The sequence below is a fragment of the Sapajus apella genome, unplaced genomic scaffold (genome assembly GCF_009761245.1).
Source record: "Sapajus apella isolate SASKATOON/1434 unplaced genomic scaffold, GSC_monkey_1.0 scaffold3, whole genome shotgun sequence".
Lineage (NCBI taxonomy): Eukaryota > Metazoa > Chordata > Mammalia > Primates > Cebidae > Sapajus > Sapajus apella.
Window position 1 is genome coordinate 28,819,517 of NW_022436943.1, and position 23,925 is coordinate 28,843,441.

The following is a 23,925-nucleotide window of genomic DNA, read 5'->3' on the forward strand; positions in this document are numbered from 1 at the left end:
TAGGTAGTCATCTGGAAAAAAAATAGTGAAGTCCTAAATTCAGGATAGATCATGATTTAAATGTAAAAAAAACCAAATAACAGAAATGCTCAATTTTACTTTTAATATTCAAACTCTAATGATGTATTTTTTTCCCTTTGAGAAAAGGTCCAAAAAATGTATGCACAGTATGATACAACTTGCATTACTATATATGGCATTTATATGCCTATGTACATATATGGTATTTCTGCAGTGACATACAAGGAACTGGTACTGGTATGTGTCTCTTTCAAGGGAACTAAAAGTTGGGTGTTTGGTTAGGAGAGGGATTCACTTTTTACTCTTTGAACCAGGAAGATACATTAGTTAATTAAAATAATAAATTAAAACATATGCTAGAAAACAAAACCAAAACCACTATACTTGATAGTATATTAGTACTAGGGCGTAAAAGAAGATTATTTGGTAACCCAAATTCTGCCAGTCGAATATACTATAGGGGTCTAAAGTGTATGTGAAAGCAATTTAAAAAGAGAAATAATCGTGTTACTGCATCTTGTGAGATACGTCAATTAAAGGGTAATTAAACTCTCTCATCTTGTGAGATATGTCAAATTGAAGGGCGGTCTCAAAGGCAAAATAATATTCAAGTCCTTAGGAAATTTTACCCTCGAGTACTGGTAAAAGCTACTACTTTACCATAAGATAGTTAAGGAAGTGTCTCCTAATCATTTTTATTCTAGATATATTGCATATTTTGCATATTTTATGGCCCAAATTTGTATATGCATCACGATTCAACAAATAAAGAACAACTTTAATTTAAAAAGTACCTCAAGGCAATAAAAAAAAATCATTTTAATTTTTGATACATATTAAAACATCTTAGTCAGTTCCTCCTGACAGCATAACACAGACAAATACACAAGACCTCAAACATGCTTTAAAATGACATTCAGCAAAGTACTTAAAATTTAATAAATAGCAATAATTACACACAAATACATTTTTCATACTCAGTCATTAAACTACTAAAACAGACAGCTAAAGAATAAATAAACAGCAACTGACAATACAAAAATATGTTGGGTTTTGCAATTCACTCTACTTAAAAAGGGGGGATGATCCGAATGATTTCTTACTTTTCTTTTCTTCAAGAGTGTAGCATGATCCGCCCACCCCCCCACCCAGGAATAAAATATATTGAAAAAAATCACTCTTACAACAATAATGTATTTTTTAAATACAACAAATAAATATGAAACCAGCAAAGCAATTTCAAGTTGTAATAAAAATGCCTCCCCCTCCCCCGACCCCAGCCAAAAGCTATGGAAATATATAGTCACTGTGGTAGCAAATAATAGTATTTAAAGTGATAGTGCTTGTGCACTAAACTCATCTGAGACCTTGATATAATTTTAGTGCAAATCCCTAGGGTCCAATACAAGCGCAACCCTGTATCAGGGAAAGACATTACCAGTTGGAACTTATCTTGTACAATTTCTGTACATATTTTATAAAGTTCAAGATTTAATGCATAGTAGAATATCTTCATCCACTTAATTCTGTCCCTAAATAGAGATGAAAAAAGAAATGACTTGGGATTTTACCATTTGGTTTGTACCATGTTAGAGTATTAAAGTCAACATTAGAAAATCTATAAAAGAGTTTTGTTTTTGCCATTCATTTATCTAACTCTGCCTAAATTTCACATCACTGTATTTTAAACATCAGAGAAAAATTTTTAGACAAAGTTTGTTTCCCTTTGACAAGTTCATATGATAATGAAATCCAGTAATAGACAAATGTTAAACGAAAACGCAGGTGAGTATAAGGGTTTCTTTTGTATATTAACAACCTTAACATCTAGTATATGAAGTTACAAGATGTGTTGGTAAAAGCATAAATGTTTCAATTAAAATAAGGTATTATTTAGTATAAACAAACCATTTAACATAAGATAGATAAAATGACAATCAAATGAGTTTCAGCAGCCACATTTCTACTGTGAACTACAGTATCAGGATGAAAACAATCAGAAACATATGAAAGGACATTACTGAACAATATGAATATGTAATAAATTTTTAGCTGCTAAAATAGTAAACTCTAAGTTCATAGAGTTACAAGTTGTTGATTTTAACCATGCAGGCTAACATATAATAATACGAAATCACCCTGCATTTTTTTTTTCTTTTTAAACTAAAACTAGTTTAACTGTAAGTTACAAAATAATAAATGGATATTGCTCCAACTTGTATACAATCTCCCTTATGTGATTCGTACCTAACAAAGTAACAAAGCCTCATCATCACTTGTTTCATTTTTCAGTGTTACTTCTAAGCAAGTGTCTGGTATCTGGGCAGTGTGGACAATACCACAGCGCTCACAGGGGCCATCTCGATTACTTGGCCTTACTCCAGGGTTTGTTGCACTATATGGTTGTCTAAGCCCTTGTCCTTGATCTGAGGCAAGATCAAGAAGAGGTCTGGAGCAGTCATTCACATCAAAGTCTGAAGCTCCATCAGAAATTGGAATTAGCATTTCAACATCATCATCATCTTCTCTTCCGCTTACTCCATTATCAAGTTGTCTCAAAGGACTCTGGTTCTGACTTACGGAACTTGATCGTCCTAATGTAAAACGCACCCAACGTAGCCCCTGAGTCACGCGACTGAGTGCACTTGTAAGCTGGTGACGTGCTGGACTCACACTTGGGGGTTCCACATTTGTCACATCCCTTCCATTATCTGCATGACCACCTCGGGTACTCTGAGTTGATGAACTTGCACCTGCTCCTACTGTCGCTTCTACAGCCGTTGTGGGAGGGACTTTTTGTGGCAAAGGAGCTGCAACCCCACCAGATGCTCCTGCTGTATCTCTTCTCTCATTTTCTGTGTCTGTATCATCAGACTCCACGGAAAACAAACTTCTGTGAGAATGATTTCTCTCAGGTTCTCTATTGGTACTCTGACTAGGGACAACCTCATCTCCATCTGCTGAGACCAAAGCCAATGACCCAGAATGATGTGATCTTGCAAAATTAAAAATACGGTTCCAAATGTTGCTTGATCTGCCTGCCATAGGAAGCCTGACTGAAGTAAATCCAAGCTGAGATCGAACTGCTAGCCTCAGATTTTCCAAAACAGAAGCCTACAAAAATAAGAAAATATCTTAAGATAGTTAACAACAAGGTACTAAGATAAAAACATACCTCTATTAAGAATGTGTAGTGGTTAAAAATTCTGTTGCTCATTGTTGCTTGGGTCTAAGGTGGAAAAATTAAATTCTCTTACATATGTAGGTTCACTCTACTCAGAATCTAATCTACTCGTTGCTGTTTAAAATTCTGATATTCTACTTTATATATGCAACTTAAATACAATATTTAATGTCAGTTATAACAGACGTTTCAAAATCTCATAGTAATCCAATGCTAAAAGTGTACCAAAGCTAGAAAATAAAATTGATGCTTCTGTAACTAGGAACGTAGAAGAATCTCTACCATAATTGATGAAGTGACCAAAAGAAGTTTGTGCAAACCAGGGCTTTTATCCGTTATTTTTTTTTTTAATAGAACAAATTAGATTTAATTTACAAGGCTGAACTTATCCAAAACATGTGAAAACTGTATTTCACAGAGTTGGTTTTCAGGGATTTGCTGAATGAATGGATACTGAGGATTTAATTATACTGTCACAAATAAAGGAATTATATTTGTGATACAGCACAGAAAACAACAAAAAACAAGTTAACCTGTTTATATCATTACTCAGTGGTATCTAGACATTTAGATTTCTTCTCAATCTTTAAAGTTTTATTTTCTAGAGTTTAGTATTAAGCATAAATTATCATATCATTATTCTTTGAAAACTGGTGAGCTATAATTAGTGTATAAGAAGGGCTGCCCAACTGAAAGAAAAATCTATTCTGTTTTCTAGATGAACAAGTTTAGAGTTTATTTTTAAAAGTATATAGCATTATATAACATAACTCTTTAAGCTCCATCTAGTGGTTATAAAAAGGAGTATTCAAACTTGAAACAGCTTTTATCAACCTGGCATTTAGTATTTAAAATATATATTTCCAGGAAACAATGGCAAATTAATATACTATCCTTCAAAGGATAATACAGTCTCCTTCTGCCAAAACTCACACCTCTTCCTTTTCCCCTCACAAAAGAAAGACAGAAAATAAGGAAGATGTTCCATATCTCTTTGTGACTAGTATTGCACTTATTTATGATTTCCATATAGGTCTTTCCATAGTGTCATGAACATAACTTATGGAAAGTTAAGAAGCTACTATGGTAGGAATACTTGATAGGCTAGCTTTAGTAAAGCAGAGGTTGTTAATAAGATATTTAGATATCAGCACACGTGGATTTGTTATACAGACAAGATTTTTCACCAATTAAGAAGTACCTAACTAAAAATTAAAAAACAACAAAAAAAGAAAAAGTGGTTCACATTTCTAATGAACTTTTCTGCAGATATGCTCCTCAACAGTGAGCATGCAAGTTGTAAGGCTTTGTGTTGTGCACTATGCTATTATGTCCAACAGTGAACTAAAGACTCCTCTCCTAAGGTCCTTCTCTGTTGTGCTGCTAATTAGCCATCAACATCAACAATGCCTTCAATATACTTTAACGTGGACTTTAACATTCTGGTTTGTCATAGTGACGTGAAACTCTCTACTTAAAGTCTGCTTAATTAGGATTGCCAATCTAACATTAGATTTTATGAGGGGATCTCATGAATGTTCTAGGAATAATTTCATATACTTCTTCAGTTTATGAAGCAGAAAACATTCCTCAAAAGGCATTTCTATTTTGAGTGAGATGATGCATTACATCATTACTTATTTTTTCAAAAACTGCTATGAAAATTTGATAATTTGTTACCAAAAGCTTCAAACTTGAGAGTTTAATCTCCTTAAATGAATGAAATCTAACTTACCACCCATAAACATATTTAATTTTAAAACGTTGAAGTAGAATTCTCCCACAAGGGTAAATATAACCTGAGAAACTGGGGTAGTGTGAGGTAATAAAGAATTTATCCTTACCCAAAGCCTCTGTCCATGGCTTCTGGTATGTGATCTCTAAGTCCTTCCACTGTCTTGTCTGAAAGAAGCATCTCTGCCTGGGGGCCTTGGACCAGCCAAACAGTGAAAGTGATTTAGTGTGAAAGCTCTGAGCTACATCAACAATGTGATGCAGGGTGAGGGCTTTGGGTCAATCAATCTCTGGATAAGACTAGAAATTGGGATTGGCCACATGTATAATCAATCCTGCCTATGTGCTAGTGCACCAGTACAAACTCTGGACACCGAGGCCCGGGTGAGCTTTCCTGGTTGGTAACATTCCATGCATACTGTCACACATCTGTGTTGACAAGGTAATGCCCTCCTGTCTCTATGGGGAAAGGACAACTGGGAGGTCCAAGTTTGGTACCCTTCTGAACTTTGTCTTATGCATCTTTTCCCTTGGCTAATTTTAATCTGTATCCTCTCCCTGTAATAAACTAATTGCAAGTGAGTTGCTTTCAGTGAGTTTTTTGAGTCTTCCCAGTAAATTAACAAAACTGAAGGGGATTTGGGGAACTCCTTGAATCTGTAATTGGTGTCAGGAGTGAGGGCAGTCTTGTGGGGACTGTGTTCCCTCTAACTTATGGGGTTTAGGGATGGTAGGTGGTAGAGAATGAAGTAGGTATATGAAATTAACCATGATCTGATACTTATCTAAAAACAAATTTCCCTATAGCAGGGCTGATAAACAGAAGCCACAACTTAGGTTTTTCCTACTTTGCACACAAAATTCCAAGCAGTGGAACTTCTGAATGATTTACCTAGCAAGTAACATATGGAAAAAATGTTTTGAAACTACAGATTCTCACTGAAGATTTCCTAAAAGATTCCAATAAGGTGACAAACTATAATCACGAATCACATTTACCAAAAAGGAAATGGTATTCTATTTTGAAAAGAATTATATTACTAGGAAAACAATGTTTACCAGTTTTAATTCTAACACTGGGAACAATTTTTATAAATGTTTCTGAATGAATTTACAATTTAAATGTATAAATCCTTATGCCTACAGTGAACAACAGCATTTTTAAGTACTACAAAAAATTTTTTTAATTGCTGAGAAATTTAAAGAATTCAGAAACATATAAGGAATTACTATATAAACAAAATGCTATAAATTGTTGAACACTATAAAATCCTGCTTGAAAATGTTTTTCCTGAGGGAGAAATGTTAACTTCATTTCAATTACTTTTACTTTTAACTGGTTAATGTAGCATGTTATATTACTAGCATATTAATTTTAGTGTTCATTCTTAAATCTTCTAGATGTTCAGGTCAAGTAAAAAATAATTTGCCAAGCTTATTGCTTTTGAATTATAATGCACTAAATTATCCTAAACAGTAAAATGCTTAAGAATTGCACAACCAAATCAGTGGAATGAAAAATATACTTTTGTAGTTTGTAGTATTAAAATATAATGAAAACTATGACTTCAAATTTTCCATACATTTAAATCCTTGACTTGATTGCAAAAATTCTGACAGTGAAGGGTCTTTGCTTTATCATATATACAGGCACAGATTTCATTTTAAGAGGAAATGTAACAGATATTACACATTGTAATATACCTGATTAGGTGAACAAACAGGGAAATCTTCAACTGGTGGAATTAAACCCTGAGCAATCAATTGTCCGTAAGAGGGAGGAGCTTCTCTTCTTAACAATTCTGCTTCCACTCTTGATAACTGTGTTTCAAATGATCTTTGAAAGTAAATGGAAATAAAAAGGATTAAAAAGGAGAGCAAAGAAAAAGAGCAATTTTCTATTATCAGTAATTAAAACAATCTGAATCTTGGCATATTTGATCATTTTAAAGCTTAGTCATTTGACCAACATTTACTGAATATATGTATTACCCCTGCACTGGGAATACAAAGCTGAAGCAGGCAGTCTCTCTTCATGGGGCTTTACACTAGAAAAAGCCTGGATCACTGAGTTTTACTGAATGAAAATCCCTGTAAAAGGTAAAGGGAGAAATAACACAAAATTCTAAAACTCCAAAGAATACTGGGGAGGAGACGCTCTAGACTTTAGGTGATAGGATTTGAAAGCTCTCAGAAGACACTTTATTTATAAAGTCCAACACATTTATTCTGTAGATGAGAGTGGGATTAGTCACCAATGTACTTTCTAGAATAGCTGGCTCTTGAACTTGAGATCTTTTTTTTTGAGATGGAGTCTCGCTGTATTGCTCAGGCTGGAGCACAGTGGTTGGCAGCTCACTGCAACCTCCACCTCCGGGGTTCAAGCGATTCTCCTGCCTCAGCCTCCTAACTGGGATTACAGGCATGTGCCAACACGTCCAGCTAATTTCTGTATTTTTGGTAGACACGGGGTTTCACCTTGTTGCCCTGGCTGGTCTCAAACTCTTGACCTCAGGTGATCTGCCCGCCTCAGCTTCCTCAAGTGCTGGGATTACAGGTGTGAGCCACCGTGCCCAGCTAGGATCTCTGACTCTTCATTGTACTCTTTTGTTGCAATGTGGTGAAAAGTTTTCTGGTCATTTATACTTGCCCAAAGAAAAGGTGCAGTGGCCGGGCGCGGTGGCTCACGCCTGTAATCCCAGCCCTTTGAGAGGCTGAGGCAGGTGGATCATGAGGTCAAGAGTTCGAGACTAGCCAGGCCAACATAGTAAAACCCCATCTCCACAAAAAATACAAAAAATTAGCCAGGTGTGGTGGCAGACAGCTGTAATTCCAGCTACTTGGGATGCTGAGGCAGGAGAATCGCTTGAACCCAAGAGGCAGAGGTTGCAGTGAGCCAAGATTGCTCCACTGCACTCCAGCCCGGGTGACAGAGCAAGACGCCATCTCAAAAAAAAAAAAAAAAAAAAAAAAACAACACACACACAAAAAAAGAAAAGATGCAGTAATGATTATTACAATACTGTGCATCTGTGTGCCATCTATTATCTTAGCCATCTGTTACATAAAAAGTTCTTTGTTAAATCTATTACTTGTAACTCTCCTGGGACTGAAGGTCATTGTCTCTACAGTTTTCAGTATGATGCAGGATAAATGGGGACCTGTTTCTCCCAGGTCCCATTTATCCTGCATCATACTGAAAACTACTCACTCTGAAGGTCACCCTTTAACAGTTAACCATTTCTTACTAAACCGAGAACTCTAAAGTGCTGCTGTCACAGAACTCTACAGCAGGACATTAGTCTTGTGTTCCAATCGTACCTCCTATTTCGTATCTGCATTTCATAAGCATCCTGGGCTCCAGATAAACTGAACCATATGCTTACTTTTTGAGCAATGCTGGCATTCTTATTTCTATATATTTTCCCAGGCTATTACTTTAACAACACCTTTTCCCCTATCATATTCTACTCATACATTGCAAGTGGCACCCCTCCAATTAAAGCCTTTCTACATCCCTCCTTCATCAGATTAAGTATTTTTGACTTTATACCATTTTGTTCTATACCTCTTTACAGCATTACACTTCTGTCATCTTACTCCATGCACCAACTCCTTCCTCCTAACTGCAAACTTCTTATAATACTATGCCTTATTCATTTCTCTATTTACCTGTATGCTTTAAACATAGTAGGTTCTTACATATCTGGAATTTTTGAATTAGGATTTATAAAAATACAGGTTAAAACACTAAAACTGAGAGCTTGAGCTTACAATATTCCTATAAAACAGATTAATCTGAAAACAGGAGCTGGTAAACAGATGGGCTTTTTCTCGTAACTCTAAATATTTAGTTTGTAATGTGTTTGACCTTTTGAGTCTTGGGCTTTTCTCATAATTTTAGATATCATCAACAATCTTTATCCATTTCTAAACTAATATAAAATAAAAATCCACTGCTAATCATTAAAGTACTTATTTCAAATATTTGGGCCTGCTTTTATTGTGGAGAGCAAAACCTCTATAGTTCTGTCTTGATACTGACCTTCGTTCAAACATTCTCAGAGAATAAAGCTTACAAGTACATCCCAATGCAATGACGAGTAACAGGCCACAGATGAGGCTCCCTATGACGGCAGCAGTGATGACTCTTGTAGGTACAATTACTGGGCAATTCTCTTCATCGCTGCCATCACCACAGTCATCTTGAGAATCACACACCCAACTTTCAAACACACAACGATTGTTTTTACAATGGAAATTTCCTGGCTGACAAAAAAAGCAGTTTTTTTCATCTGAGCCATTTGGGCAATGATTCTGGTAGTTGCAGCGATCAGAACGAGGATAACAGACACCATTTCGGGAACATGGAAATTCTTCCTTCTGGCACATGGTACAGTTGATTTCATCCCTTCCATTTGGGCAATGCCAATACCCATCACATCGCTGCTGCTCAGTATAACACCCCCAGTTACCTCCACAGGGTATTTCCCATGGCAAACAGAACCCATCTACTTGGTAAGTAGCATTAAATCCCCTCGCAGCGTTCACTTTGTCAGCACAAAAATGTACCCTTATCTGTCCGGAAGAAGAAACAACTGTAAGAGGTGCGTGAGAATCAAAAGCTGTCAACACACGCAAAAGCTTGTGTGGATTCTCCTCTAATCCATCATATATTTTGACATAATCACCATAACCAGTACCATCAAGTTTAAAGTCAGTGAAGCGTAAAATAACTTTACGATGATCACCAGTGTCTATTAACCAGGTGCAATTGCTTCCAGGAGGATAAAAGTCTGGGTAATTGGGAGAGTTAAAAGTACCATAAAAATATTTTAGCCATTGCCCACATGTTGGCACATCACAGTCTATCTCATCTCCTAGGTCAAGGCAGTCAATGTTGCCATCACATTTTAAAGATTCGGGGAGGCAAGTATAAACTTTGGTAAAACGAGATAAACACTGGAACTGGTTGTAAGCACAGGGTTGAAAAGCAGCAACAGTTGGAGGATTCGCTTCTTTGGCACAGATCTCTTCATCGGAGCTATCTCCACATTCATCCATGTTATTACATTTCCAGGCTTCTGGTATACACTTTCCATTACCACAACGAAACTGATCACAAGCACAGTTTGGTTCCTCAGATTTCCCTGTGAAAATGTGAGTAGAAGGGAGATAGAAAGAAGAGACAAAAATGTAATCTTTAAAAGATACAAAACAGTAAGTGATATTTTTATAATAAACATTGATAAAGCCCAAGTGATAGTTTTAAACAATAGGTTGGGTTCTTTTTTATACATATATATATTTTATTGTTTATTGTTTTTAACTTTTGGGGCACATGTGCAGGATGTGCAGGCTTGTCACATAGGTAAACATCTGCCATGGTAGTTTGCTGCACCTATTAACCCATCACCTAGGTATTAAGCCTAGTATGCATTAGCTGTTTTTCCTAATGCTCTCCCTCCTACCCTGCCCTCCCTTGGCAGGCCACAGTAAACGTGGGGCCTGTGTCCATGTGTTCTTGTTGTTTAGCTCCTACTTATAAGTGACAACATGTGGTGTTTGGTTTTCTGTTTCTGAGTTAGTTTGCTGAGGATAATGGCCTCCGGCTTCCATGTCCCTGCAAAGGACATGATCTCGTTTCTTCTTACAGCTGCATACTATTCCATGGTGTATATGTAGCAACACTTTCTTTATCCAGCCTATCACTGATGGGCATTTGGGTTGATTCCATGTCTTTGCTACTGTGAATAGTGCTGCAATGAACATATGTGTGTATGTATCTTTAGAAACAGAATGATTTAACAGGTTGGATTCTAATGACAAATTAGTACTGGCACACTTACTTAACTGGCACACTTACTCAACAATTCAATTTGTTAAATGCTTATTATTATTCCATGAAGATCTTTGCATTTTGATCTAAAAGAAAGGACTAATTCTGAATTATTCACATTTGTATCATCTGGTCATGCTTTTTAGCCACAGCTTAAGAAAAGAAATAAGTCTTTTCTTCTGAGACTATAAACTATGAAGGTGAAATTTTCTTTGGAGGTATGAAAACAATGAAAATTATCACAAAAATACATTCCGAAGTAACTTTCTTTATATGAGTAAGCACTTGAGAGAGAAAAGGCTATTCTTAGAATAAATGTATTTAAGTTGTTTAAAAAGAAAATCAACCTTAGTGTATATGAAGTTAATCATTTTGTTAGAATTATACAAAACACCTTTTGGAGACTCAGCTTTAGGGCATCTGACTTTAGCTTCTAATCCTCAATCTCAGCTGCTTTGAGGACCTACTCCTAATTAAATAAACATTTTTTAGAAGACTAGCTCCAAAGTGACAGAACAGTTACTATCATAAAATTCAGTTCAATATCTTTCTTTTGTAAAAACACACCTGAAAAATATGCCAGTCTGAAACCCTTTCTAGAGATGCTGTCATCTGAATGAAACCTGATCCAGATGTGGTCTTGTGAAGAGATATATGGAGGTGGAATTGTGGAACCACAAGCTCTGTAACTTTCAATATTCTTGTATGTCTCTATTGTCAACCAGTCCAAACTGCACCTTCTGGACCCTTGAATATCAAAATCCTGAAAACTGGAAAAAAAAAAATCAGAAATGTCTATTAAAAACGCAATTTTGAAAAAAAAATTTCTATTATAATGTAACAGAGGATATTATTATTATAAGTCTCCATATACTGACTGATTCTCAGCCATACAACCATATTGTTAGCAAATAATAACATTTGGGTTTTCCAGGCATACAACCATATCGTTAGGAAATAATAATATTACGTCTATGCTCCTAATATTTGTATTTCTTCCCCAGATTGTAGAAAACTACTTCTTCACAAGTAATGCCAGTTTCCAAAATAATGTTAAAAAAAAAAACAAGTGACACTGGCACCTTTTCTTTTTCTTCTGTGTGTGTATGTGTGTGTGTGTGTGTATGGTTGGGAAAGACCACTTCTAATTCAGAACATCCTAAACTGTTCTGTGTTCCAACCAGAATCACGTCTCCCCAATCTGATGAACTGAAGTAAACACAGAGACACTCAGCCTTCTCTTGGATTAATACTTGCTTAATGAAAAGTCTGCAGCAGACATTTTTAGGAGAGTAGCACAAATCTGAGCACGGTAAAAGATTTAAAAAATGAACACACGAAAAATGTTTTCGGTGAAAAGTTTCTGCGTTTGGGAATATATTTTTACATAAATCAATTTATAGCCAAATACTATCTTGTAGTTAATAAATTATGGCATAATTTTTTTTCCCTTTTTAATTGCATTTTAAGTTTTAGGGTACATTTGAAGAACATGCAAGATAGTTGCATAGGTACACACATGGCAATGTGATTTGCTGCCTTCCACCCCTTCACCTATATCTGGCATTTCTCCCCATGCTATCTCTCCCCAACTCCCCACTCCCCACTGTCCTTCCCCTATTTCCCCCTAACAGACCCCAGTGTGTAGTGCTCCCCTCCCTGTGTCCATGTGTTCTTATTGTTCAACACCCGCCTATGAGTGAGAACATGCGGTGTTTGATTTTCTGCTCTTGTGTCAGTTTGCTGAGAATGATGGTTTCCAGGTTCATCCATGTCCCTACAAATGACACAAACTCATCGTTTTTGATGGCTGCATAATATTCCATGGTGTATATGTGATGGGCATAAGTTTAAGACAAAAACATCAAATAAAAGCATACAGAAAATTAGTCACTGGTTATGAAAAAAGAAAAACCAAAATATAGTTTTACAATAGCTGAACATGTCTCAACAAAAAGTGAAGATCTGATTTTATCTTACTGATTTTGCCTTAAACTAAGCAATAATAAAGTTAATTACCCAAGGATTATTATACCAGAATGTTTCTTCTTTAAGTATTCTGAATAACAAAATGCTGATACACAATTTGATTGTTTCCAGTTTTGCATTATTATGAACAATGCTTTAAAAACTCCTGGCTGGGTGCAGTGGCTCACGCTTGTAATCCCAGCACTTTGGGAGGCCGGGGCAGGTGGATCATGAGGTCAGGAGTTTGAGAACAGCCTGAGCAGTATGGTGAAACCACATCTCTACTAAAAATACAAAAATTAGCTGGACATGATGGCTCGTGCCTGTAGTTCCAGCTACTCAGTAGGCTGAGGCAAGAGAATCACTTGAACCCGGGAGGCAGAGGTTGCAGTAGGCCAAGACTGCACCATTATCTAGCCTGGGAGAGCAAGACTCAGTCTCTTAAAAACAAACAAACAAACAAACAAAAAAAAACACCTCCTTATACATATATGTATTTTACACACAAGAACAAGTATTTCTCTAGGACAAACCGTTCTAGAACTAGTATTCCTAGGTTAAAAGACATAATTCCTCTTTAAATCTGACAGACACTGGCAAAACATGTTTATACAAATTTACAATTCTACCAAGTATGTACCAAAGTACTGTACACCACACGTTTAGCAAAATGACATTCTATTTTAAAAAATGTTTTGCCAATTAGGTAGACAAAGGAGATTTATCACTGTTCTATTTTGCATGTCTTTATTTACTGAGATTGAAATACTTCTCCAATTTTCCAATTTACTGGTTATTTCTATTTCTTTTACTGTAAATTGCCTTGTTATATCCTTTATCCATTAATTTATGTTATGTAAGAACTCTACATATTATAAACATGAACTTATTTGGGGGCACGTCTGTTATGTAAAACATGTGCATATCCACCTACATCCACATTCTTTCTCTCCAAGAGTCAGTGTGGGCAGTCTTTTTCATTTTAGTCATTGGTGGGTGTGGAATGGCATCTCTCATTGTGGTTTATGTGCACTTCCCTGAAGACAAATTTGTTGAACATCTTTTCTGTGATTATTGGCCATTTTTATATCTTCTGTGAAGTATCTGTTCATGTCTTTTGCTCATTTAAAAAAAACTTAGTTATAAAAATCCTTTTTATATTCTTGACCGGGTATGGTGGCTAACGCCTGTAATCCCAGCAGTTTGGGAGGCTGAGGTGTGTGGATCACTTGAGGTCAGGAGTTCGAGATCAACATGGCCAACGTGGTGCAACCCCATCTCTACTGAAAACACAAAAATTAGCTAGGTGTGGTGGCGCACATTTGTAAACCCAGCTACTCCAGAGGCTTAGGCAGGAGAATTGCTTGAATCTGGGAGATGGAGGCTGCAATGAGCTGAGATCGCACCACTGCACTCCAGCTTGGGTGACAGCAAGACTCTGTCTCAAAAACAAAAATAAAATCCTTTTTATATACTGGATTCAAGTACTTTGTTAGATGTGTGTATTTCTAATATTTTCTTCCAGTTTATGGTGTGTCTTTTCATTGTCTTAATGGAAGCTTTTAATGAGAAGTTTTTAATTTTAGTTTTGATGAAGTCTGATTTACTATTTGTGCTATATGTTTAGTGTGTTTAGTGTCCTCTCTAAGATATCTTGCTGTTTCCAAAGATCTCCGAGATGTTCAACTATTTTTTAAGTATTTCAGAGTTTCAGTTTTTACATTTATGCCTGAGATTTATATGAAATAATTTTTGTATGTTTTCAAGTAGAAAATAAGATTTTCTTTTTTTTCTTACATTTATCTAGAACATAGAAGATACTAATTTTTGTTCTATCACACAGTTAAATTAGTCTAATGACCCTAAACTTATGGAGGTTTGGTTTTACATTTTGTTTAGAGTGAGTTCATTTCTGCTTTGCCCTTAGTCTTAGGGAGAATTCTTAGTTTAAGGACACTGTCTTTACTTGTAAAGTATGACACAGAGTTTCAATAAAAATCTCAAGGCATTTGTGAAGCCGTACACTCAGTCTCCCCTGTGATAGAAAGGATTCAAACTCTACATGCTGCCTCAGCTGTGGGGCACAGCAGCTGAAATCCTTGGACAGTCTTTTCAGCCTTCCCGCTGTTACTTTCCAGGGGGTTCCTTGGAGACTTCTTTAAGCACGTACAATTCATGCATCAGCTAAGGATTCGAGAATAATTTAAATGCAGTTACTTTCCAGCTTGTGGCTCTCTCCAGGAGTTACCTTATTAATTAAGTTCCAGTTACTGTTGCAGCCTCAACTGAATCCTGACACCTAAAACTGACAAGACTATGGTGATCTGCTTAAGTTCCAGTTATTCCATGCTACGCAGGCTGGCAAGAATCTCACCAAGTGTGGTTCCTTCTTTCAGGGGTGGAATTCTCTCCAGTTTTTGCCAGTTTCTTATTACTCTCCAGTACCTTCAAATAGTTGGTTTTAGAATATTTTATCCAAACTTGGTAACTCTTGTTTATGAGAGGCCTAGTCCCATTCAAACTAGGGAATCTCTCAATAAACTTTTAGTTCACTAAACATTTAAGACTCATGAAGGCAAAGGCTGGGAGCAGTGGCTCACAACTGTAATCCCAGAACTTTGGGAGGCCGAGGCGTGTGGATCACCTGAGGTCAGAAATTCAAGACCCATCTGGCTAATACGGTGAAACCCCATCTCAACTAAAAATACAAAAATTACCTGGGCATGGTTTTTAATTTTAGTCTTGATGAAGTCTAATTTATTATTTTTGCTTTATGTTAGTGCGTTTAGTGTTCTCTCTAAAATATCTTGGTATTTCCAAAGATCCCAAAGATGTTCAACTATTTTTCAAGTTATTTCAGAGTTTTAGTTTTTATCCACCTGTAATCCCAGATACTCAGGAGGCTGAGGCAGGAGAACTGCTTGAATCCGGGAGGTGGAGGTTGTAGTGAGCCAAGATGGCGCCACTGAACTCCAGCCTGGGTGACAAAGCAAGACATAGGTCTCAAAAAAAAAAAAAAAAAAAAGATCCATTAAGGCAGGGAACTAGAATAATAAAAATCTGTTCATGTATGCCCTATTTGATTTAGTTTGCTAATTCATTTAAAGTTTTTAAATGAATAAGTAAAACTACTTTTTAGTTTTTTAAATGTTTCATAATAATTTTTTTCTTTTTTTTTTTTTGAGATGGAGTTTCACTCTTGTTACCTAGGCTGGAATGCAATAGCATGATCTCCGCTCCCTGCAACCTCAACCTCCTGGTTTCAAGCAATTCTCCTGTCTCAGCCTCCCGAGTAGCTGGGACTACTACATACAGGTGTGTGCCACCATGCCCAGCTAATTTTTGTATTTTTAGTAGAGACGGGGTTTTACCATGTTGACCAGGATGGTTTCAATCTCTTGACCTCGTGATACACCTGCCTCGGCCTCCCAAAGTGCTGGGATTATAGGCGTGAGCCACCTCGCCTGGCCCGTAATAATTTTCACAATAAAAGCACTGTTGACATATTTGTGCCCTGTGCCTATTTAAAATATATTGAGTCACAGAGAGAGTTTCAATTTCTTAATGTTTTTGGTTTAATCAGTGTTTTTTAAACTTTTGATCATTTAAATTTTCTCAGAAATTAATTTTACGTTGATAATAAAATTTATTACTACAAAGCTCTGTACACAGTACTTTCATACAGTTTAAAGACATTTAATACAATTTAAAGACTTCTTCTTTCCTATCTGTGCTCTTAAGTTTGCTTTAAACTGCTTAAAACAAACATGTAACTGGCAAATAAAAGTTATCTCTTCCTTTCCATTTTTGTATATGGCTATTTTCTACCTGTGGCACTGACTTGAAATTCTAGCATAACCAGTAAAAACACACATTCTCATCTTGGTCCTTGGTGCTAAAATTAACTTTGACATTAAATTTGCTTTTTAAAATTTTTAAACAGACATCCTTTACCAGGTCAAGGAAATTCCTTTTCTATTCATTTGGCCAAACTTGCCTATAAAACTAGTTCTAGAGTCTTATTTTGAATGCTGATTCAATTTCTTCAACAGCTACTGATTTCATCAGTTTTCTAATTCTTCTTGAATCAATTTTAGTAACATATATTTTCTAGAAAATCATCCAATTAATCTACTTGCACGAAAGTACTAACATAAAACTACTTAAAAATTTCTTATGACTTTAAAAAATTTTATGTTTATAATTATACACACTTTTGCTCTTATCTTCTCTTTTTCTTCAGTTTTGCTTTGAGTTTTGTCTATTTTCCTGAGTTTTTCAGAAAGCCAGCTTTTTGTTTTATTGAATTTTATTGCTTACTTTTCTAGTCTTTATTTCTACTTTAAAACTCACCCTGTAATTCTTTTCCTTAACTCTTGAGTTAAATGTTGAGCTTATTTATTTTCTAATTTTAAAATCAATGCATTAAAGTTGTAAACTTTTCTAAGTATTCTTTCAATGTATTCTAACAGTTATAATATATATTACTTTCACTATGGTTATTTAAAAATTATGTAGTCCCACTGTAATTTCCTCTTTAATTCAGGAGTTATTTAGCAATGTATTTCTAAACATACAGGTTTTGTTATTTTTTTCCTTTATTTTAATTGCACCATGGTAAGAAAACACAATCACCGTGGTAAGAAAACACAATCTGAATGATGTAGAGTCTTTGAAATGTATTAAGAGTAACTTTGTGATTTAAAACATAATCAATTTTTATAAATGTTCCACATGTCTTTGAAAAGAATGTGTATTCTTTGTTGAAATAAGTATCAAAGGTGTGTTAAAAATCTCCCACTGCAATTGTGGATTGGTCAAATTTGCTGGGCAAGTCTCCACATTTTGTTTTGCATGTATTTTAGGCTATGTAGGTACATGAAATTTACTGCTGTTTTATCTTCCTGCTAGATTACCACAATTCTTGCTAGTATTTTGTGCCTTAAGCACAATTACAACTGATGTTAATCTTCCTACACTAGTTTTCTCTTGATGAGCAGCTCCAAAGCTAACCTTTTCTATCTCCTTGTTTTGTTTTTATTTTTGAGACAAGGTCTCACTCTGCCACCCAGGCTGGAGTGCAGTGGTGCATTCACGGCTCACTTGCAGCCTCAACCTCGTGGGCTCAGGTTATCCCCCTCCTGAGTAGCTGGGACTACAGGCAACATGCCATTACACCTAGCTAATTTTTTGTATTTTTTGTAGAGACAGGGTTTTGCCATGTTGCCCAGGCCAGTCCTGAATTCCTGAGCCTGCCTCAGCCTCCCAAAGTGCTATGATTATAGGTGCAAGCCACGGCGCCTGGCACATCTCCTTGTTCTTAGACATTCTGTATTAGTTTGGTTTTCGGTGTGTTACCACCTTTCTAATTGAGAGAGTGTACTCATTTTCCTTCTTTACTTTTTTTCTTTGAGACAGGGTCTCACTCTGTTGCCTAGGCTGAGGTGTAGTGGCACTTTATCTCGGCTCACTGTAACCTCCACCTCCTGGGTTCAAGCAATTCTCATGCCTCTGCCTCCTGAGTAGCTGGGATTATAGGCACACGCCATGATGCCCAGCTAATTTTTGCATTTTTAGTAGAGATGAGGTTTCGCTATGTTGGCATGCTGGTCTCAAACTCCTGACCTCAAGTGATCTGGCCACCTCGGCCTCCCAAAGTGCTGGGATTGTAGGCATGAGCCACCATGCCTGGCTTTCTTTTTTTGAATATATTTTTAAAGTTCCATTTCCTGTCTTAAATGCTCAATATTATTTCTATTTTTAATCAGTGGCTAACTTTTGATATTTTAATTAAAAAGCTAAAACACACTTTTTTTTTCTAACAAAGAGTATTCAGCGTTTCTTCTGTCCCCTCAAAATCACAAATAAGATGGAAACAATTTACAGCTTTATTTTCACTAACCTCTTACTAAAATTTAACATTTCCTTCACTTAGAAGCAACCAATCATGACAGTATTTACAGTACCTGCCACTCTACCACTATTCAAAATCGGAGATACTTTTATGTTACATTTCAGTTTTTACAGATATTTAAAAATAGTATTTACACTTAAAAATTTTATTTTGAAATTAATCATCACTTGATTTTGTTAATGTGCTAATAAATATGCATATATTACTATATTACAAATACTTTTAAAATCTGATAGCTATAATTCTATATATATTATGAATTTAAACATATTATTCTGGGAAAGAATACATAGGGTTTACCAGACCGGCAGGTGTTCCTGGCATAAAGAAAGTTAAGTAAAGACTCCCTGACAGAATACATTTTAAAATGTCTGGAGTAAATTTGAGTTTCAACTTAATTTTGTATGACTGTTTTTCTCAGCATTCAATTTTTTCACCCATTCTACAATTTTGGTTTATAGGTTTATTTTATGGAATTTTTTTGGGCTTTCTTTCTTTTTTAACCCTCTTGTCCTCTATATTCCCCTACTTGGGTCTACATTCCAGAACATGTCTAAATGATGGTTCAGAATATTACAGATCCTGTCATGGCGTCAGTAGATGACACAGTTATTCATATTTGTTAGGTTATGCCCTCTCAGCTCTCAGTCCCATATAAAATTCAGGCTGTGGTTTGTGAAAGATTTTTCAGTCTCTTGTATTGAGCAAAATTGCCTGTCCCTAGTCCTTAGCTTCAAGCAGAGTGCTAGGATTCAATCCTCTCTTCCCCATGGATAAGGTGGCCTTTGCTGATTATAGTGGGTTCTGAGGGAGATAAGTAAAAATATCTTTATTTCACCATCTTCAACAAGTTTTATACAGATAGCTCTCAGTATTGTTTGTACTCCATAACTTTTGTTTCCCTCTTCTATCCAAATTAAAAAAAAATCTCTACTTCCATTTTACTAAGAATTTGAAATTTTTATTTTAAATTCAGGAATGAATGCTGATTTTCTTTTTTACCAAAATGCTTTAAGGCATCTATGTACACTAGACAATGATATACTTTTTGTTTTCACTTGTTAACATGGCAAATTAATATTTCCTAATACTGATGCGTTTGTATGTCTAAAAGAGCTATTTAATTATGGCATATATTCTTTTGAATCATTTAAGATTAGTATCAATAATGATATAGAAAACTTGTCTTTGTGTATATGCATGTATGTCATCTTTTTCAAGTTATATGGTATTACCATGATAATGACTTCAGGAAAGAATTTGAACAATCACTAAAATCTATATAAATACAAATTCATCCAAATTCATTGCTCCTTTCTAGAATTCAGGAAATTTTTCTTTAGCTGAAGGGTTCACTTCAATTTTACTCTGCATTTCAGTATTGTCCTTGGTTTTCAGTGTATCTTTGAAATCTCAAGGATCCAATCAATACATGATCAAAACCACATGGCAGTATTTCATGCAATTTCTTCTGTGCTGGTAAGATTTTCAAGTTTTACAAAACTAAGCTATAAGCTGCAAGTTTAATTTTTAGGTTAAAAGATAAAGTTGTCTATAAATTCTAGTTTTATGCTAAAAACTCTAATATGTGGTAAAAATGTTATTTTGTAAACACATTTATACTTAGTCATACTACAAGTAACAGAAAATAGATACATTATTTACATTCCAACACTGACACTGTTGCAGAAAGATAACCTTAATGGTGCATTCTACCACTCAATCAGGCAAAAGAAAAACCCTTTGCATGGAGGAGAAAAACAACAGCTTCTGTATGTGCCAAACTCCAGGGTTCCAGAAGAGGTAATGTAGGGTAGAGAAAAATAAAAGGAAAACAGACTATGGCCCCTGTTTATGGCTTCCACCAAAAAAGGGGACAGATGACAATTATGCTCCTCAAAAGAGACTGGAGTTCCCTCATTAGTTAATAAATACAAAAAAGGAAGATGAAAGAGATGAGAAAGTAGACTAAATGTATAAGCTTTATTTTGAAAACCTAAAATGAAAGAGTAAGTTTATGATCTCCAAAGTCTCTTCTAAATCTAAAATTCTATGCCTCCTATCCATACAATGTTACACATGAAAGCAGGCTGAAGGTGCCTTTGTACTACACTCTTTCTGTGATGGAAATGACATTCTTATTTGTGTTTTCATTCCAACTGCAGTTCTTTGTTCAGGCACACTATATTTTTCCCCCAGTAGGTAAGCATGTTTTTCCTAATAGCCTTGATACAATTTTCCTAAGCAAGCAATATCTAGTTCTACTAAACATATTCTTTACTGTCTTATTCCCGTACCGTTTTTCTCTGCAAGTAATTTGCTAAATGTTTTAAAATTTAACCTTAATCTTCCTTATTTATGTCACATTTATTCCTAGAATCTTAAATTTACAGTTATTTCCCCTAAGAATGCCTTTCACTTTGTATTCTTAACAAATGTTCTTTTGTTTTTTATAAAAACAGATTTTTCTAGATGTATTTTTCCATTATCAGCTTGTTTCAAGTTTTATACATACATACACATATACAGACATGCACGACAACCGTGTTTTAACTAATTTAGGTAGAAGGTTCTACTAATGAGACCAAGGTTACGGGCTAGATATCCAAGTGAATTAATGAGTTTTGTTTATTTGTTCTACTGCCAAAGATTATTCTTGATCCTAATAAGGTATTTTGCAAGTGTGTATCTTTTGTTAAAAACTAGCTTAGAAGAATATAGATGATTCAATGCAAATACATTACCACCCTTAGAAATACTCAAAACACATACCAGATGGGCTGTTATTCTTACTCTTAAGATGACACCAATAGCTATTCTTTATTACATTTCCTTAAAAACCTTTTTATATTACTGCATGTTAAGTGATAATAAATGAAAATGGAGTTTGTGTTTTGTAATAAATGATATAATAAAACGGAAAGGTAGAATTACCTTATAGTAATGATTTCGCCTGGGTTTGCCCTTATGAACCAGCTACAGTTGATTTTTGCAGGATATTCAGAAGGCCAGCCTGGGCTTGTGATTATGCCACTTGGTGCTCGAATTTGCTCTGGAGTCTCTCCACAAGCTAGAAGATAGCCAAAGCAATCTTTGCTTATAATTATACTTTTAAAATAGTAGTAGGTAAATCAGTGTTTATCTTTTAAAAACCAAAAAACTTTACACATCAAATAATATCCAATAAGATGTGGGAGTATCAACTTTAAAAACTTATTATTCTAATGAGGTATTTCAATTTCCTCCCTTCTAGACAAAGGCCCTTATTCTAATTAAATATAGTAGTCCCACTTATTGGACATTTTGCTTTCCATTGTTCAGTTACTCTCAGTCAACAGTGGTCTGAAAATACTGCATAAAAAATTCCAGAAATAAACAATTCATAAGTTTTAAATTGTGTGCTGTTCTGAGTAGTGATGACATCTCTTGCTATGCTTCTCTGTCCCTCCTGGGACATGAATCTTCCCTTTGTCCAATGTGTCCACACTGTATATGCTACCCACCCATTAGTTACTTAGTAGCCATCTCATTATCAGATCAACTGTCACAGTATTGAAGTGCTTGTGTTCAAGTCACCCTTATGCTGCCATTATGAATGGCCTCAAAGCACAAAAGCACTGATGCCAGTAATGTGGATATGCCAAAGAGAAGCTGTAAAATGCTTCCATTAAGTGAAAAGGTGAAAATTCTCAACTTAACAATAGAAAAAGAAAATCATATGCTGAGGTGGCTGACCTCTAAGGTAAGAATGAATCTTCTATCCGTGAAATTATGAAGAAGGAAAAAGAAATTGATGCTAGTTTTGCTGTCATACCTCAAACTGCAAACTGCAAAAGTTAATGGCCATAGTGCCTACGTGTTTAGTTAAGATGAAAAAGGCATTAAATTGGATAGCAATCAGGTTTGGTACTCTGCAGTTTCAGGCATTCACTGAGGGTCCTGAAGGTATCCCACATAGATAAGGAGGGACTATTGTACATGTTTTGAGCAGGCAAGGAAATAGGATGACTGAATAAGAGTTCTGCATTGCTAGCTTTGGCCATGGAGACTGATCCATCCACCCATCCACATTTTTTCAAAAATCATCTTTCAGATTTACTTTCTTTATTATAAACCACCTTTTCAATATTTACTAACCTACTTTGTTTAGATCTTTAGGAGCTTCATACTGCTTTTAGGGTACTCTAAATAAACCTAACATCAAGATGCTGGATTGTAATTTCTGTTAAGAAGTTAGTGGGTGACTGAATAAAGACAGTAAAACATTCAAAATTACTGTAAAGCAGTTCTTCAATTTATTCCATTGATACTTCCAAGCTATTTATTACAGGGTTATGAATGATTCCTAAGTTATTTAAAAATAAAGTCTTGAAATAGTGCTTTAAATATCATTGTGATTAGATATCTGCATATCACAGAGGAAAATCTTCATGCATATAGAATTGATTAAAACTAATACCAACACTTTCCTGGATTATTCTTGCATTATCCGGAACTCTTGTTGTATTAGTTAACACTATTCAGAATTCAGTTGATAATGTGACAATTTATTCTTTCTCAATTAAATACGTGATGTTTAAGCCTTTAGTGGAATTTAACATCCTAGAATCTCCTATTTAATACAATTTCAACAAATTAGATTATACTTGATTTTTAAACTAACAGCAGATTAGAAGCAGAAAATTAGAAGTGGGGAGACTAGCTGCCAGGGGTACACAGTCAGTTATCAGAAGTGATGAGTAAATTTTCAGAAATACAATAAACACTACATACTAAACTCAATAACCACGAGCTCATAATTTACACATTATTGCCCATCTCTCAAAAGGTAAGACTGTCATATTATATCATCATAATAAATTAATATTCATACTGATCTAAGAGTTGCTGAGTTAAAGATGAATCAGTACAGGTAAAATGACTGGTATAATACATGGCCTGAACTTCCATGCTTTTTAAGTTCTGCTGTAGTTTAAAATCAGGGAACCCAAGAGATGGCCAAATATTGCTGTTACAATTGTAATTTGGAAAACGGACTTTTTTTTTTTTTGGAGACTAAGTCTTGCTCTGTCTCCAGGCTGGAGTGCAGTGGCATGATCTTGGCTCACTGCAACCTCTGCCTCCTGGGCAAAGGCAATTCTCCTGCCTCAGCCTCCCGAATAGCTGGGACTACAGGTGTGTGCAACCATGCCCAGCTAATTTTTGTATTTTTAGTAGAGACGAGGTTTCACCATGTTGGCTAGGATGGTCTCGATTTCTTGACCT

At 35.4% G+C, this 23,925-nt stretch overlaps 1 protein-coding gene across 3 annotated transcripts in view; it reads right to left on the minus strand.

The window, feature by feature from the left end:
• Positions 1-816: 816 nt before the first annotated feature.
• The window catches only part of LRP12 (LDL receptor related protein 12), a 98,079-nt gene continuing 74,970 nt past the window's right edge, over positions 817-23,925 (minus strand). For all 3 annotated transcript variants that reach the window (XM_032251558.1, XM_032251548.1, XM_032251541.1), the window contains 5 exons: positions 21,595-21,730; positions 11,346-11,548; positions 8,985-10,089; positions 6,644-6,776; positions 817-3,135 (listed from right to left, as the gene is read on the minus strand). In XM_032251558.1, the coding sequence (XP_032107449.1) occupies positions 2,269-3,135; positions 6,644-6,776; positions 8,985-10,089; positions 11,346-11,548; positions 21,595-21,730 (2,444 nt within the window). In that variant the 3' untranslated portion in view covers positions 817-2,268. The remainder of the gene's footprint in view (positions 3,136-6,643; positions 6,777-8,984; positions 10,090-11,345; positions 11,549-21,594; positions 21,731-23,925) is intronic.